Consider the following 14,878-nt stretch of genomic DNA (forward strand, 5'->3'; position numbering starts at 1 on the left):
CAAAACGCTGTAAGATCTCCCCTGGTCATGAACTTGCGATCCCTGGATAACTAGTCCAGTAATCAGAATGCTTGTTCAACTTTATCCCAGTGGTTCATTCTTACAGATGCTCATTCTCAAAGCTCTCACAAGAAGATCAGCCACTCAAGTGACTGGAAAGGAGCCTTCTGGCACCTGTGGAATTATCACAAGAGTCGGTAGCTTTAGGAGAGGAAGGAAAAAAATTGAAAAACGAGTGGCGTATTTCAGAGGGTTAAAGTTGATGTTTAAACAGCAGGTCTGACGCCAAGTTCTGAGTCACTCAGGACCCAGATTTAATGAACTGCCGCTGTCAGTCTGGTACGATACACAGAAACTTGGGTTGATGTGCTCATAAATCAACCTGACAAGCCTGTTACCCCGCTAGCTTTAGTCACTGAACTGCATCTAATGTAAACAGAATACAGACAAAATGTGTTAAAGAAGTGAAGCCCATCAGCGAACACCCAGCATCTTCAAATGTATTACAAACCCTCCAAGGAAATGGCCTTGACCCTTTTCCCTCTTCTGGGAATTCCTGTCTGTGTTGGTTTATAAGCAGTTTGGCCACATTGCAGATTTGGATCAAGAACCATTTCCTTCTTCAGCTTTAAAGATCGCATCTGCCAGGGTGATACAGCCCATATTTCATTGAGTACATCAAAGAGGTGTTTATCATTCCTCCCAGTACTGAACTCTGCAGCATCCTTTATCACAGTAACATTTCTGGGCCTTATCAGTTAATACTGCACGAGTTCTCTGCTGCCATTTCATGCTGATGTCTTTGACAGCTTTTGATTTACCTCGGAGAGTTGGTGGTTATTAAAAATGGGTGTTGCAGAGTATAAGTTAAAGTAGCCAGATTTAAAAAGAACCACTTACTTTATTGCATGTGAATTTTATGAGCCCCAAGGTGAGGGATATTATTGAGTTTCAGGTACCCTGGCATCAAACATTTTCAGGGCAAGTTTTGGATGGATTAAGTACACAGTGAAGCTTCATATACACTAGCCCATCAAACACTCATGGGATGGAAAAAACATAGGTTTGGCTGTAAAGTATAACTCCCTCTATACTGACCCATTAAGCACCTACCAGAACAAGTATAGCATGGGTTACTGAAAGAGCGAAGCCGCATCGACATTGTCCAATCAAACACTCTCAGGACAAGAACATCCTTCAATACGATAGAAACCTGAAAACAAAAGGGACAGCAGTTGGTGGGATCTGGAGGGAGAGCAAGCTGCTGGAAGAAGCCATTGGGTCAAACAGCATCTGCGAAGGCTGACGTTTATGGTCAAGACCCTGTATATCAGGATCAAAAGTGTAGGGCAAAGATAAAGAATCTATGGAGGTGAGGTGGGACAGGTGCTGGTAGGAGATAGGTGCAAGTAGCTAAGATGGGGGAATTATGCAAGCAGGTGGTGGAGGGGCAGAGTAAAAAGACACAACGCTGGAGAAACTCAGCAGGTCAAACAGTGTCCTTCATATAGCAGAGGGTAAAAATACAGAACCCATGTTTCAGGCACCCTTCATCAAGGTATGTAAAAAGGTATCTGAGAAAAAGAGTAAGGGGAGGGGCGGGGGGGGGGAACAGGATGTGTGCATTGTTCCTTCTAATCATATGTTGCACAATATTTTTTTTCCTGTGACAAAAATGCGTGTGCACTGAATGCTTGTGGAAGTGTGAACTTGAAATTGTTTTGAGAGAATTTTTGCACAGTCTATCTCTCATGGTGAATAAAACTGTATTGGCATGTTTTAATATAGTACAAGTATGATCGCATTCCACAAAATAACGTATTTAGTTCAGATTTTATTCTATGAAGAACTTTGTTTAGTTTGTTGTTCCATTAAATAAAACATCAATGAGTATTTCTTATTTTTATGTAATCCAGTGTCTAAGTAAATTAATAACTAACACCCATCAATTCACAGACTATTATTATTAATAAAGTTGCTGGAAATAGATAAATCAAAATTCATTCAATTACAAAACTAGTTGACAAACTATCCAGATACTTAATGTGAAAATATTCACACATAGCACAGTTTATGTAGGTTTGCAATTATTTGACATAAAACTGCACGAAATATCATCCATATTTAAGTCACTCAGTTTTTTTTTCTCTCCTGTCTTTGGTACTTACCTATTCTTTATAACCTCTATCGAGACTAATAAAACTTCCATCCAATTGATAGCTTTTGATTCTCATTCGCACTAACTAGTTTACAGAAATAGTTCGCTAAGAGATTATTATTTTCAGTAAAATATAATTATTGATTACCACATTATCTTAGCTAATTAACTTTTTTGTGTGCACATTAATTCCCTTTGTGCGCTGGTTGCAAAATGTGCGTGTGCGTTGTGAGAGGAGCGTTGGTCAAGGGTAGGTGAAACTGGGTGGGGGAGGGCAATGACTGGGTAATTAAATGGGGGGGGTGGTGAGTTGGTGCAAGTGAACAGATGGAAAAGATGAACAAAGGGGGAAAAAACGCAGGTGGATTGGTGAGAGTGGGAAAGGATCACGCAGATGTGGGCCACTCAGGTGCACTGTCCATTCAAACATTCCGAATCTGAATTTATTGTCATGAACATGTCAAGAATTTTGTTGCCTTGTGGCAGCGTCACAGGGCAAATACTGCTATAAATTACATTTCAGAATAAATAGATAGTGGAAAAAAATAGGAGAAAGTGAGGTTCATTGTCCATTCAGAAATCTGATGTGCCGCTGGGTCTTCTTCTGATACCTCCTTCCTGATAGAAGAAGAATGAAGAGGGCATAACCTGGGTGGTGGTGGTCCTTGAGGATAGAGGCTACTTTCTGAGGTCATCACCTCTTGTATATGTCCTCAGTGGAGTGAAGACTGATGTCCTTGATGTCACTGGCCAACTTAACATCCCTGGAGTTTTTTTTTCCTGTCCTGTCCTGTGCGATGCAACCAGACAGAATGCTTTCCACAGTACACCTTTAGGAATGACTTGTCCCAGGACAAGTGTTGCACAGTAAAGCCCAGGGTACAGCCCCCCTCTGCTTCATGCTATCCAATGCTCCCAGGGCAGGTATATGATAGGTTAGACACAGAAAAGAGCTTCTTCCCCCAAACTTTTCTATCAAACACTTCCGGATAAGTACTACACAGTTAGATATGGAATAAATTTCCCTTTAGGCTGTCCATTCAAACAATCCAAGTGCAGTTTCAGCATGAGTTTAAAAAAAAGAAGCTCACAATGTCGAAGTATCACGAGGCACTTTAATTAAAACGACTACAATGAAATAAATATCTAATTAAAAGCAGAACCATTATTAAGCAGGAAGTGTGAGTCCTCCAATGAGACATGGCTTACACTTTGCTCAATATGTTTGCACTCAACCCCAGGTTGTTGGTTTTCTACCTTTACTAGCCTTGGGTTCTGGTGGGCTGTCCATGAAATGGGAAGGATTAGGACTGGGAATGAGGAATGATGCCGAAACATAAAAAAACAGTCGATCAGGTGGCAACTAGTGGTGTGTGGATAAGATGTACGGAGACGCCATGCCCTACGCCTGCCGCAGCTTGACTGACCTTTAACTAATGCCCAGTTCTGATACTGAGAGGTTGTTCCAAGAGCAATGGAAAGCCTTTCAGAAAAAAAAAAACTGAACAGTGCCAAGAACTATGGAGAATTAATAGAGGGTTGTGAGGTAGGGCAGGTTTTTTTTTTGATAGGTATATATAGGTTAGACATACAGCACGATAACTGACCCTTCAGACCACTAGCCTATATGCTGCCCAGATACCCCTACAACCTCCATACTTTTTTTTAAGGAAATCAAAGCACCCAGAAGAAACCCATGCAGACATTGGGAGTACATACAAACTCATTACAGGCAGCACTGGATTCAAACCCAGGTCGCTAACATTGCGCTAAGTGCTGCCTTCTATGTTCTACGTTCAGCCTCAACCTATACCAAGAAATGGCACAGACTTTTCGTTGGCCAGTTATTGGCATCTCAAGTTCTATGGACATGCACTTGGGTTCTTTGTTTCAAAGAGTTATTTGCCTCTGTAGTCAGGATCAGTGCATTAGTTATAATACCATCAAATAGAGCCAAGGAGATTTCACCATAGATATTCCAAAATGTTTAGAGAATCTTTATGACTGCAACATAGACTTTTGGGAAGACCTGGTTTTTGTAACAGTTAACCTTCCCTCCCTCCTCAACTTTGCACATGCTCTAATTTGCATGGTGTAAAGTATAGCTGCTTCGATACGGCACCAGTAATATATCTCTGCCGCTGTTGTTTTATCGGTGAGCAAGGTTGTCAGCAAGATTGTGTTCTGTTGGGGACAATATTGATGCAGCTGGCAGTAGGGAGTTGTAGCAGGTAGGATGGGTGAGGTCTGGGTCAAAGTAGCAATGTCACTTCTTTTGAATTGTTTGTCCTGCACCTGACCTGCAAAATAAAGTTTCTGACATAGAGGCCTCTCCAACTGTCTCAATAATAACCTGTTTCCGCCTGGCAGAAAAGGGAGTGGCCTTCCTGATGGGGAAATGGGGATATCTTGAAGCATTAGTTTTCTGAAATGCACAGCCCCGCCTGCTTCATCTGTCCTTTGATCCTTAATACAGTGAAATCCCTGTTATCTGGAATTCAAGCCACCGGCAGCCCCAAGCAACTGGGAAAAAAATTTGCAGAAAAATAAATAAGTAAAAATTATGAATGTTTAAAATTCGCATCCCTGGCAGTCAATTCACCAATCCATGCAACACGCAATCTCAAGCAACTGGCAAATTCACTTACCCGGCATCTATGAATCCCCATAGGCGCCAGATACTGGGGTTTTTTACTGTAGTTACAAACAGACAATGTATTCCTGGTGGGGTAAGTACCCCTCCCCCCCACCCAGTCTCGCTGCTTCGTGTCCTGATTCCACTAGCCCAAACAGATTAAAATTCAACCCATCCTCACTTGTTCAGAATTCTTTGGTGCTCATTTTAACTTTCACAAGTGAGTAACAATATCATATGCCATAGAAGATGTCAGCACATTGTATTGATGCCTTGCAAAAAAGTAGAGCACATAGACTAATTAAGTTCAAGTTTATTGTCATCTGATTTTACACATACATATACAACCTGACGAAACAGCATATCTCTGGACACAGATTCACAGAACACACTGCCACAAATGACATATATACATAGCCATTCAAAATAAATATATATACACAAATAATTTACGGGCTTGTAGGATTGTTCCACAATCTCACTGCTTGTGAGAAAGTTTCCAGCCTGGCTGTCCTGGTATTTATGCTTCCTTGAAGGTAGTGTTCCAAAGATACTGTGGGCTGGATGGTAGGAGTTCTCTCTTTAAGCACCATTCCCTGTAGATTTTGTCGATAGAGGGACAGAAGACCCCAGTGATTTTTTTCACTCCACCTGACCCTTTTAATGAAAATGCAGTGAGCAGAAAATATTTTAACAGGTCTGTGAGCGTGCATAAGACTGATCGCAAAGGTATAGGTTTAATACCCCTCCCCCACCCAAAATTACAGCAAATTTGCCTGTCCTTTGTTATTGGATCCCACAGCATTCAAAATACATTGCAGTTGTTTCTTATCCCATGTAACTTGCTTATGTTTACTCTTCAATACTCGTTGATGTTAGAACAATCCAATCAGATTGACAATGCTAAATGGCAGTTATCGGGTAAACTGACTGCAGTGAGCTTTTGTCCAAGATCAACTCACCACACCTCTTCTCAAGACAGGAGAAGAAGCACAACTCAACCTAATTGAAAGCCAGGGCTTGACAGTGGAGGGGGGCTCTTTGGAGGTGTCAGTTTCATGTTTGCATTAAATGAATTCAGCATGAAGACACTGCCCTGCTCCTAACTGTGTTAGAGCTCCCATGGACATCTCTATCTGCTATCTTCATGTTCCTGTTCAGTTAAGGATCGAAACACCTGATGGAGAGGAAATTAGTTCTATTGATGGAGATGGGCTAAACGAAAGAGCAAAAACAATTTAAAATCACTTGGTACAATTCAACACACGCTGATAGTGGAAATGGCAGCTTTGTTAAATTCTCGTTTTTCTGAGGAGCCCAGCCTAGAGATTTCTTCCTAATATATGTTAGTGCAGGGACCCATTGGTAATGTATTCATATTTAATACATTCAGATCAGATGTGTCAAAGCTGTGACAGGGTTCAAGCAGCTGGGCTCAGCCTTGGTATCCTGGTTTACTAACACATCGCTGGGGACTACGTTAATAGGCCACAGAGGGCTGCTCGTTAGTGAAGCCATCACCACAAAAGCAGAACTTCACAAAAAATCTGTACATCCTTAGTTTAAAATGTATGAAAGCTCAAATCCTATATTCATAAAAAATAATGCTGACAAGCTATTAGGGGGAAGTTTTATGCAGAGAATAATGAACAGTAGATTTGACATGATTAAGAGACAATCGGGAAGCTACTCGAGTGTCCCCACCAGGTCAAGGAAACGGGAAGAGGAACTGCGGCCAGGAGAGGCTCAATAGACGAGGAATGTTTTTTGTTGTTGGGTGAGTGGGGATGACATTGGAGGATCTGGTAGAGAATGGAGAACAGTGTAAAAATCCTTATCTCAGCTCCTGCCTTAGAGACCAACTGTTTAACCCCCCCCCTTCCCCCACACATCCCCCACTCTGCCATTTTCCTGTGCACCCTCCTGACATGCCTTACAGTCAATTATATAGTATTTCTGAACTGTGGTTGTGGTGTAATGTACAAAAAGTGGCACCCAACTTGCACACAGCAAGCTCCCATAAGTAGCAGTGAGACAGTTTATTTTTAAGCTGCTGCCTAATGTAACAGATATTGGTCAGGATACTCAAGTAAAATCCACTCGGTAGCCCTCAACTCTTTGCTCTTTTTTTTCCGCAAGAGCCCATAAAATCATTTTTGCGTGCCTGAAAGACAGACGACAATTCACTGAAAATCACATTTGTCCCATCCAAAGGATGTTCCATCAACAGTGCACTGCTTCCTAACTACTTGCCATGGTGCCTCACTGCATCTCCAACAGGGTGGGGGATGCCAGAATCGAGGTGGGATGGTGGTCGTAAGAGAGGAGCGCAAGAATTTGGATCATGTATTAACTGGTCTCTGGTTCCCTCAGCTGGAACACCAATTGATTCACTTAAATCTGGAGATCTTGGTCAGTGGGCTAGGAGACCCATAGACCAGGGATGTCATGTGCGAGGAAACCTGGATAATCTGCTTGCACAGAGCTGCGCATTTTTTCATCCTCCCCTTTACATACGTTGGGTGACAGGAAATAATTAGTCTGCTTAAGATGTTTGCTGTCTCTGAACCATCATTCTGAAGGTGCATGAGATTCATATAACATCACTGCCCAGAGTTCTTCAATGAATAAGAGCTAAACATGGGATTTGAACTTAATCAAACAAAGGTGTACAATAGAAGTCCAAAACTCCGGACTGCTCAGGGATTGGGTCAGTCTAGATTTTCCAGATTCCCCAGCAGTGCTTTTAAAATTCAAAAAAGAAGTGAACAGGTAATTTTTGATAGTTTATTGATTAGCAAATACAGCACAATTCATTTATCAAAATGAGCAGTTTAAAAAAAAATGAAGTCAATAAGCCTGGTTGCTTGTTGCCGCTGTGCATCTGTGGCACTTACACACACACATGCATGTAACAAAAGCCCGCTAAATTTAAAAAGTTTGAGAGTTTTCAAAAAGTTCGCATTCTCAGGTGGTCCAGCTTTCTGGCATCCTGATTTTTGGACTCTACAGGATAAGCTCCACTTTGACAGTTTAATGGATCGTTATTTAACCTAATGTGGTACCGACCCCCTCAGAATAGAAACCAGTCTTAGTTGATTACATCCAAGTCAAGAGCTGATGGGATGTAAGAAGTTTCTTGACTGCTATCCCGTGACTCTGATCAAAAGTACATAAACACGGGCTCAGACTTGATGCCTTCTACTGTATAAGAGTCAACAAGGGTTTACTTGCCAAGCTTTAAAAGGAAGGGCTCACCATAATGCTGAGATTCTGTAGGGTGAAATTCAGCACCCATTTGCTTTGCAAGAGATGACATTTGAGGTGGGGGGGGGGAGGTGGGAATCCGCATGTTTTGCTCCTGGTGTTTGCCTTATACTGGAATGCAGACTGATGGTTTCTCTCTCTCTCTCCAAACTGCAGCAGCTGGGAAACAAGCAGCTTGCCTTCCAGCAGCAGATTCTTCAGATGCAACAGCTTCAACAACAACATCTCCTCAACCTCCAACGACAGGGCCTTGTGACACTGCAACCTGGGCAGCCCACAGTACCACTACAGGCCCTAGCGCAAGGTAAGGCCTGAACCCAACACAAGGCCCAGTCTCACTCCACTCACCACAGTTGTGCCCATCACAAGCTGAACATAAAACGCATAGCGGTAAACGCAACACTGTTACAGCACCAGTGACTGGGTTCGAATCTGGCACTGTCTGTAAGGAGTTTGTATGTTGTCCGCATTCCCCAACCCCCCCCCCCCCCCCCCCCAACCTGTATCTGTGTAGTTTACTCCAGGTGCTCTGGTTTTCTCCCACCCTCGGGGGTTGTCAGTCATTTGGATGTAATTGAGTGGCATGAGCTCATGGGCTGAAAAAGCCTGTTACTGTGTTATATGTCTAAATTTTAAAGTTTAAATATAAAACAAACTCAAGGCCCAATTCAACATGAATTCCATTTTTATTATCCTCATGTTCACATACACTTACCCCAGACTTTGTCATTTATCTCTACACTCTTGGGTTAATTTAGAGTGAACATTTAATCTACCAACCCACACATCATTGGGATACAGCAGAAAATCTGAGCATTCAAAGGAAAACTACATGGTCACAGGGAGAATGACACCTGAGGTCAGGATTTAACTTAAGCCCAGCAAGCTATGAGGGAGTGGCTTTTCCCGCTACACCACTGCATCCTCTATAAAGCATGCTTGGACAGTCCACAACACAAGGAGAAGTAGAAAATCAGTTTCCAGCATGATTGCAATGGATTTCAATACCTGAGATTAAAAAATAAAGCAGATGTAGTTTCTAATTGTTCTCCTTTCTGAACAGTTCACTGTGACAATGTAACAAAAGAATACTTGTGCACAGGGAAAGAACTTGATCTTTGGTAGCCCTCTTCGATACAACAGGAGGGAATGGTTCTTCTTTATCTCTTCAGAGTCGTGCTCTCTCTTTTGCCTCTTTTGGTGAGGTGTGCGATTTTACTTTAGTGGACGGATGCTGCCCCATCTACTCACGATCGGTGATTGCGAGACATCATGTCCTGTTTGAACATGGAAAAGATTCGTTATTCAATTAATAATTCAGATATAAGATTCCAGAAGTTATGGGGTTATTTATGACTCACTAACTATGTAATTTTACTCCAATGTAATTAAATGGTCTGACTTGCATACTAGTTATATATAGCATCAGACAACACGGTTAGGTAAGGGGTTTGAGTTTTTCTCCTCCACTATTTTTTTCTTTCCTCTCTTTTTATATGATTGCATTTTTCTTAAAAAATGGTATGCATGGATTATGGATATGATTTACAATTTATGTATGTCAGTGATAAATGGAATATCTTATTTAATTTATGTAATGGTCCATACTATCTTATTGAATTGTACCCTTTATGTTTGTATAAGTTCTTTATTAATATCAAAAATAAAAATATTTTAAAGAGAAAAGAAAACTGGCATCCCTGATAACCAGTGCAAATCACTGCAGAGCTAACTCTGAGTCAGGGGATGGAAGGATTATACTTCCATCCCTCCAACTCCCAGCTCAGATCAAATCCACATCACTGCAACTGTACCTCATTGGAGCCAGCAGCCACGGCAAACCAAAAGGGTCAGCACAGTTGACCACTTTCTATACAGGTCAAGTTTTCAAGCTGTAACAAGGGACACCTGGAATGAAACTCTGTTCTGAGCCCTTTTATCGGAGGAAAGTAGGCTCGATAATATGCTCGCGTACATTAGTGAACAATCCATACTGACTCACAGGAACATTTGATATGACCAAGTCAATATGCAAAATAATGAGAGAGGACATCATTCAAAACATTAAAGGTTCAAGAGGGCATTATTGTCTGTGAACCTGACTGTTACTATAATGTTGCACTATTTCGATGTGACCCGATGGTGCAAGGTAAATAATCACATACATATCGATTGGCAATCTTGTGCCATCATCCAGAGACCAGGCTAATTGATCCAAAAATGTATGTTTAAATCCTATTGCAGCAGATTGAGAATTTAGATTAGATTTTCAAAATAAATCCAACTATGAAGGAAAACAGAATCAACATTGGTAGAGCGTTTAGGATAGTTTTGAGAACCTCAAGACCATGCATCAGGAGCCTAGAAGAAGGAGAAGACCCACCTCACAAATAAAACATCTGCCATCCCTATCAGGAACCTTCTCAGTCTGTTGAAGAATCTATGGTTCCTGTATTAATTTCGTCAGGCAACTTATCATCTGCTACACAAGAAAAGTTATCTTTGTTCCAGAGGGGCTGACCAGGAAGAAGTTGTCTTTGGGGATTTCCTTAAGTAAATTCAATTGAATCTTGTTTAGGCTGGGTTTGTTTTGCAGAAAGTTCGCTCTCTAACACGAGAGGCTGTTCACAACTACCTTTGGCGATGATTATTATCTATCTCTGTGACGCTTGTCCCTTTTTACATTTTAAATTTAGACATACAGCATGGCAACGTGCCATTTTGGCCCACAAGTCCGTGCCAACCAATTTACACCCAATTAACCTGCAACCCCCTGGTTTGTCTCAAAAGGCGGGAGGAAGGGGAGAACATACAAACTCCTGACAGACAGCGTGGGATACGAACGCCGGTCACGATTGCTGGCACCGTAAAGGTGTTGCGCTGACCGCTACGTCAACTGTGCCGCCCCATACTTGTAGTCCCACCATTCGGACTATAGCCAGAATGCTTTTTTATTCGCTCGCAACAATGGGGCTGTAGTTCGCAACATTGATTGGTTAGTTGATCCGATGACCCAGCAGTTGATGAATAAACATTGGCCAGGTTGCAGAAGGCAACCCTGCCACTTAGATATTTGACATTTACTTGAGCCAGCAGAATAGCAAGAGAAGACATCATTCAAGACATTGGAGGGTGAAGAGGACATTGCCTGTGAAGCTGACTGTTACTATAATGTTGCACTGTTTTGATATGACCCAGTGGTGCAAGCTATACATATCCATTGGCAGTTTAGTACCATAATCCAAAGACCAGACTAATTGATCCAAGAATTTATTTTTAAACCCCATTGCACATTGAGAATTTAAATTGGGTTTTCAAAATAAATCCAGATATAAAAAAAAACAGGATCAGTGTTAGTGGAACTAAGATCGTCCAATTCTAAAACACAATTTAATTACCAATGCAAGTTTATATGTAAATCTTGTCCTCACCAACAAGCAGAGGCTCGATCCAGGCTCTCAATCTTGGCCTAAGTTCAAATGCAGAAACGCTGAAGGATCTCAGCCAGTCTCGCCGCACCCAAAGGAGGTAACGATATATTACGGACGTTTCTGGCCTGATCCCGTCCTCGATCACAACATCTGCAGTCTTTCATCCAGGCCAACAAATGTGCTTCTCGACCATTTTAACTTTTGAGAATGATGACCAAGGTCGTTGAGTCCATTTTCATTCCTTTGTCCAGAAATAACAAAGTGTCCATCATGGAATTAACTTTTAATATGTTTCTCAATTTTTCAAAATGAAAAAACAAGGACCAATTCAAATTGGCTCTTGAGGTGCTTTTTGTCAAAGAGAGAATGCACAATTCGTCAGACATTGGCAATAATAGCAATTGACCCACATTCTCATGCTTCTAATTTCCACTTTAAGCTCTGTTCTTTTAACGATTCCTCTTGATATGTTAAATTAGGCAGCGCCTGTATCCCCAAACGCGTCTTGCCACCACTATATTTCATTCAATCAAAGGCTTCAGTGATGGGTTAGGCTGGGAGCCTGAGGCTACAGTCTTAACAACTGAAAAACCACCTCAGATAGTTTCTTTCCCTCCTTTGTTGTTGTCTAATTAAAATATTTCCTCCAACTCAATATTTTGAAAACAATTACTGATTATTTATATCTGCACTAGAAAAGTCACAATTAATGATTTTGATACAACTGGAGACTAGCAACTAATAGGAGATTCAACCTTTAGATTTAATAAGTGCAGACCGATCTTGCATTGGTAACTATCAGGAAGTAATGTAGCTCTAATTAGTGTCATACAGAGATACAGTACTGAACCCATTCAGCCACTGTCACAACTCAACTAATGGCCAGATCTTCCCTGTACCCTCACTAATTGCTCAATTCTGATTCTCAGAACTCTTAAAATTGTTCCCTCTCTAAAAGTAATTTTAAAACTTCACTGCACAGAAATAAGATGATTTGGTCTTTAGAATTTTGCCATTTATAGCGCTTGCTATGCACAAATCAGCTTCCAAATTTTCTTTATGTCATCAGTAGCTACACTTGGAAAGTACTTTTTTAATGTGAAGCACCTCCATTGTTCTGAAAGGGCTGGGAAAGGACAATTAAAAATACAGAACAACACTTTCTTTTCCATTTTACCTCCCTCACCCCCAACTCATGCTACTGTGATTATACCCACAATAATTTCTCCAAATATTCAGATCTGGTCTGGGATATTTTAGTATTAAACATCTGAGCTCTGCCTCTGGGAGAAAATTAATGGGGAGAAAAGCTTGGATTTTTTAAATGATTGGAGTTAGGAAAATGACTGGTTGAGGTGTGATGCACACAAGTGCTGGAGAAACTCAACAGGTCAACATTTCGGGTTTGGTCAAGGTGAGAGGAGGTTCATCGAATGAGTCAGAGTGTGAGAGTTTATCATCATATGTGTAAGTAAATGTACGGACACACCAAACATCTTATTTACTGTAGCCACACACGTTCCGAAGTTACTCCAACAATCAATTCTTTTTTCAATATGTTTATTAACATCAAAAATTACAGAATACATAAGGATATATGTTAAAAATCAGAAAGAAACATTACACTTAAATCATATCATTTCATCCAAAGCACCCAACATTATCAGACAAATTGCTTTGTATTGATATTTTTTATAAAAAGAAAATCTAAACCCACTACCAAGAAAGAAGCTGTTTGGCCAGAAAAAAAGAAGACACAATTCTCCTCAGAATGATAAATTACCTTATTAGTCATCACATTCTACCTTCATATCAAATCAAAGATCATGAAATTATATTCAAAAAGGGTTTCTAAGGTGTTTGAGAATTTGAATTCAAATTGGAAATTGAACATAAATTTATTCATGACATGACATCACTCAACCATCGAGCATAACGAGGTGGGATGAGGTCTCCCCATCTGAGCAACACTGCCCATAAGAGAAATAAAAGCTAATACATTCAGATCAGATGCCGTTAGAGTTATGCCTCTCTCTCCAACAATACCAAGTAAAGCAGTTAAGGGATTAGGTTTAAAATTAACTTTAAAAAGTGCAGAGAAAGTTTGAAATACTTTGTTCCAATATTTCTCAACTCTGACATGTCCAAAACATATGAATTAATGAAGCCTCTCCATTGTTGCATTTATCACGAGGAGATACATCCACATAAAACCCAGAATAAATGAGAATGAGAACACCAACAATAAATTAAATGACGGCAATATGCCATGATTACAGAAAATATCAAAGATAAAAGGATGTGTAAAAAAATATTTACATTTGCAGCTAGTTCAAAAAAAAATCATGTTTCAACAGAGCAGACCTTTGGTAGAACTCCTGCAAACCAAATTTGGATGTTTTGTTAACAATTTTGTTAAAGTGCAGGTTTGTGTGTTGCTTTAATGCTAGTATCTTGAAGTGACCCTCTGCTATCATTTGCAGCAATGTGCCCGGCAGACTTTCAGCAAATGTGGAAAGAAATGACCAGTGTGCAAAGCATGGAGGACACTCCGAAGAGCGAGAGTCTCGACCTGTCAACCAACAGTTCCACTTCCAGCTCCTTCCTCGCTCCCATGATCTCACCATCAATACCACACCATTCTTTACTGAATGGGCAGAATTCCATCCATACTCCAAAGAGAGAAAGGTACCATCAGCCAAAAGAGATCCTGACTTGTGAATAAAGACCTGGCCATATCTACCATGCACATTTTCTGCTTATCTTGTTCAACAGTGGTTTGTGAGGAAAGTGGGAACTGGAAAAAGCCATTTATTCAGGCTCATTCTGTGATTTGTGGCTCAGCTCAACTCAACTTGACTGTCCTTCGACCGTTTTCATCATTATGTCCACCCAATAAAAATCCATCAGTCTCAATCTTAAAATTGCGACTTCTCGATATTATCAGCCACAGGGCACAGATAGTGCTGGCCAAACAGTGCATTCCATATATTCAACTGCTGACATAGTGACCTCCAAAGCCCAAATATTGCTTTGATTTTCAACTCCCAATTATCTGATCCTTAGTTCAGGCTTCATGTGATCAGTGCATGACTAGAGAAAGTGGCTATGGATTTTTGGATGCAGTCATATTTCTGGTATTAACATGGGTCGTACTCTTCAGAAGAGATAGCATTACTAAATGGCAAAGCAGTGAGCTCAATGCCATTACAGGGCAGCAACTTGTGTTTGAGTCTGGAGCTGTCTCTTATGAGTTTATACCTTCTCCCTGTGCCTGTGTGGGTTTACTCCAGGTGCTCCAGTTTCCTCCCTCCCTTCAAAGTATACAGGGATTGTAGGTTAATCAGGGTATTTGGCCTGCAAGGGATTGTTACCCTCCTGCAGGTC

General features: G+C 40.9%; 1 protein-coding gene across 12 annotated transcripts in view; it reads left to right on the plus strand.

Annotated features, from left to right (window-relative positions):
- Positions 1 to 14,878, plus strand: part of foxp4 (forkhead box P4) — a 371,685-nt gene that overhangs the window by 275,029 nt on the left and 81,778 nt on the right. For all 12 annotated transcript variants that reach the window (XR_011358475.1, XR_011358476.1, XM_069941845.1 and 9 more), the window contains 2 exons: positions 8,217 to 8,364; positions 13,975 to 14,179. Coding sequence is in view for 10 of the 12 variants with exons in the window: in XM_069941845.1 (XP_069797946.1) it covers positions 8,217 to 8,364; positions 13,975 to 14,179 (353 nt within the window). In the remaining 2 variants the exon portion in view is untranslated. The remainder of the gene's footprint in view (positions 1 to 8,216; positions 8,365 to 13,974; positions 14,180 to 14,878) is intronic.

This window comes from Narcine bancroftii, chromosome 5, assembly GCF_036971445.1.
Source record: "Narcine bancroftii isolate sNarBan1 chromosome 5, sNarBan1.hap1, whole genome shotgun sequence".
Taxonomy (NCBI): Eukaryota; Metazoa; Chordata; class Chondrichthyes; order Torpediniformes; family Narcinidae; genus Narcine; species Narcine bancroftii.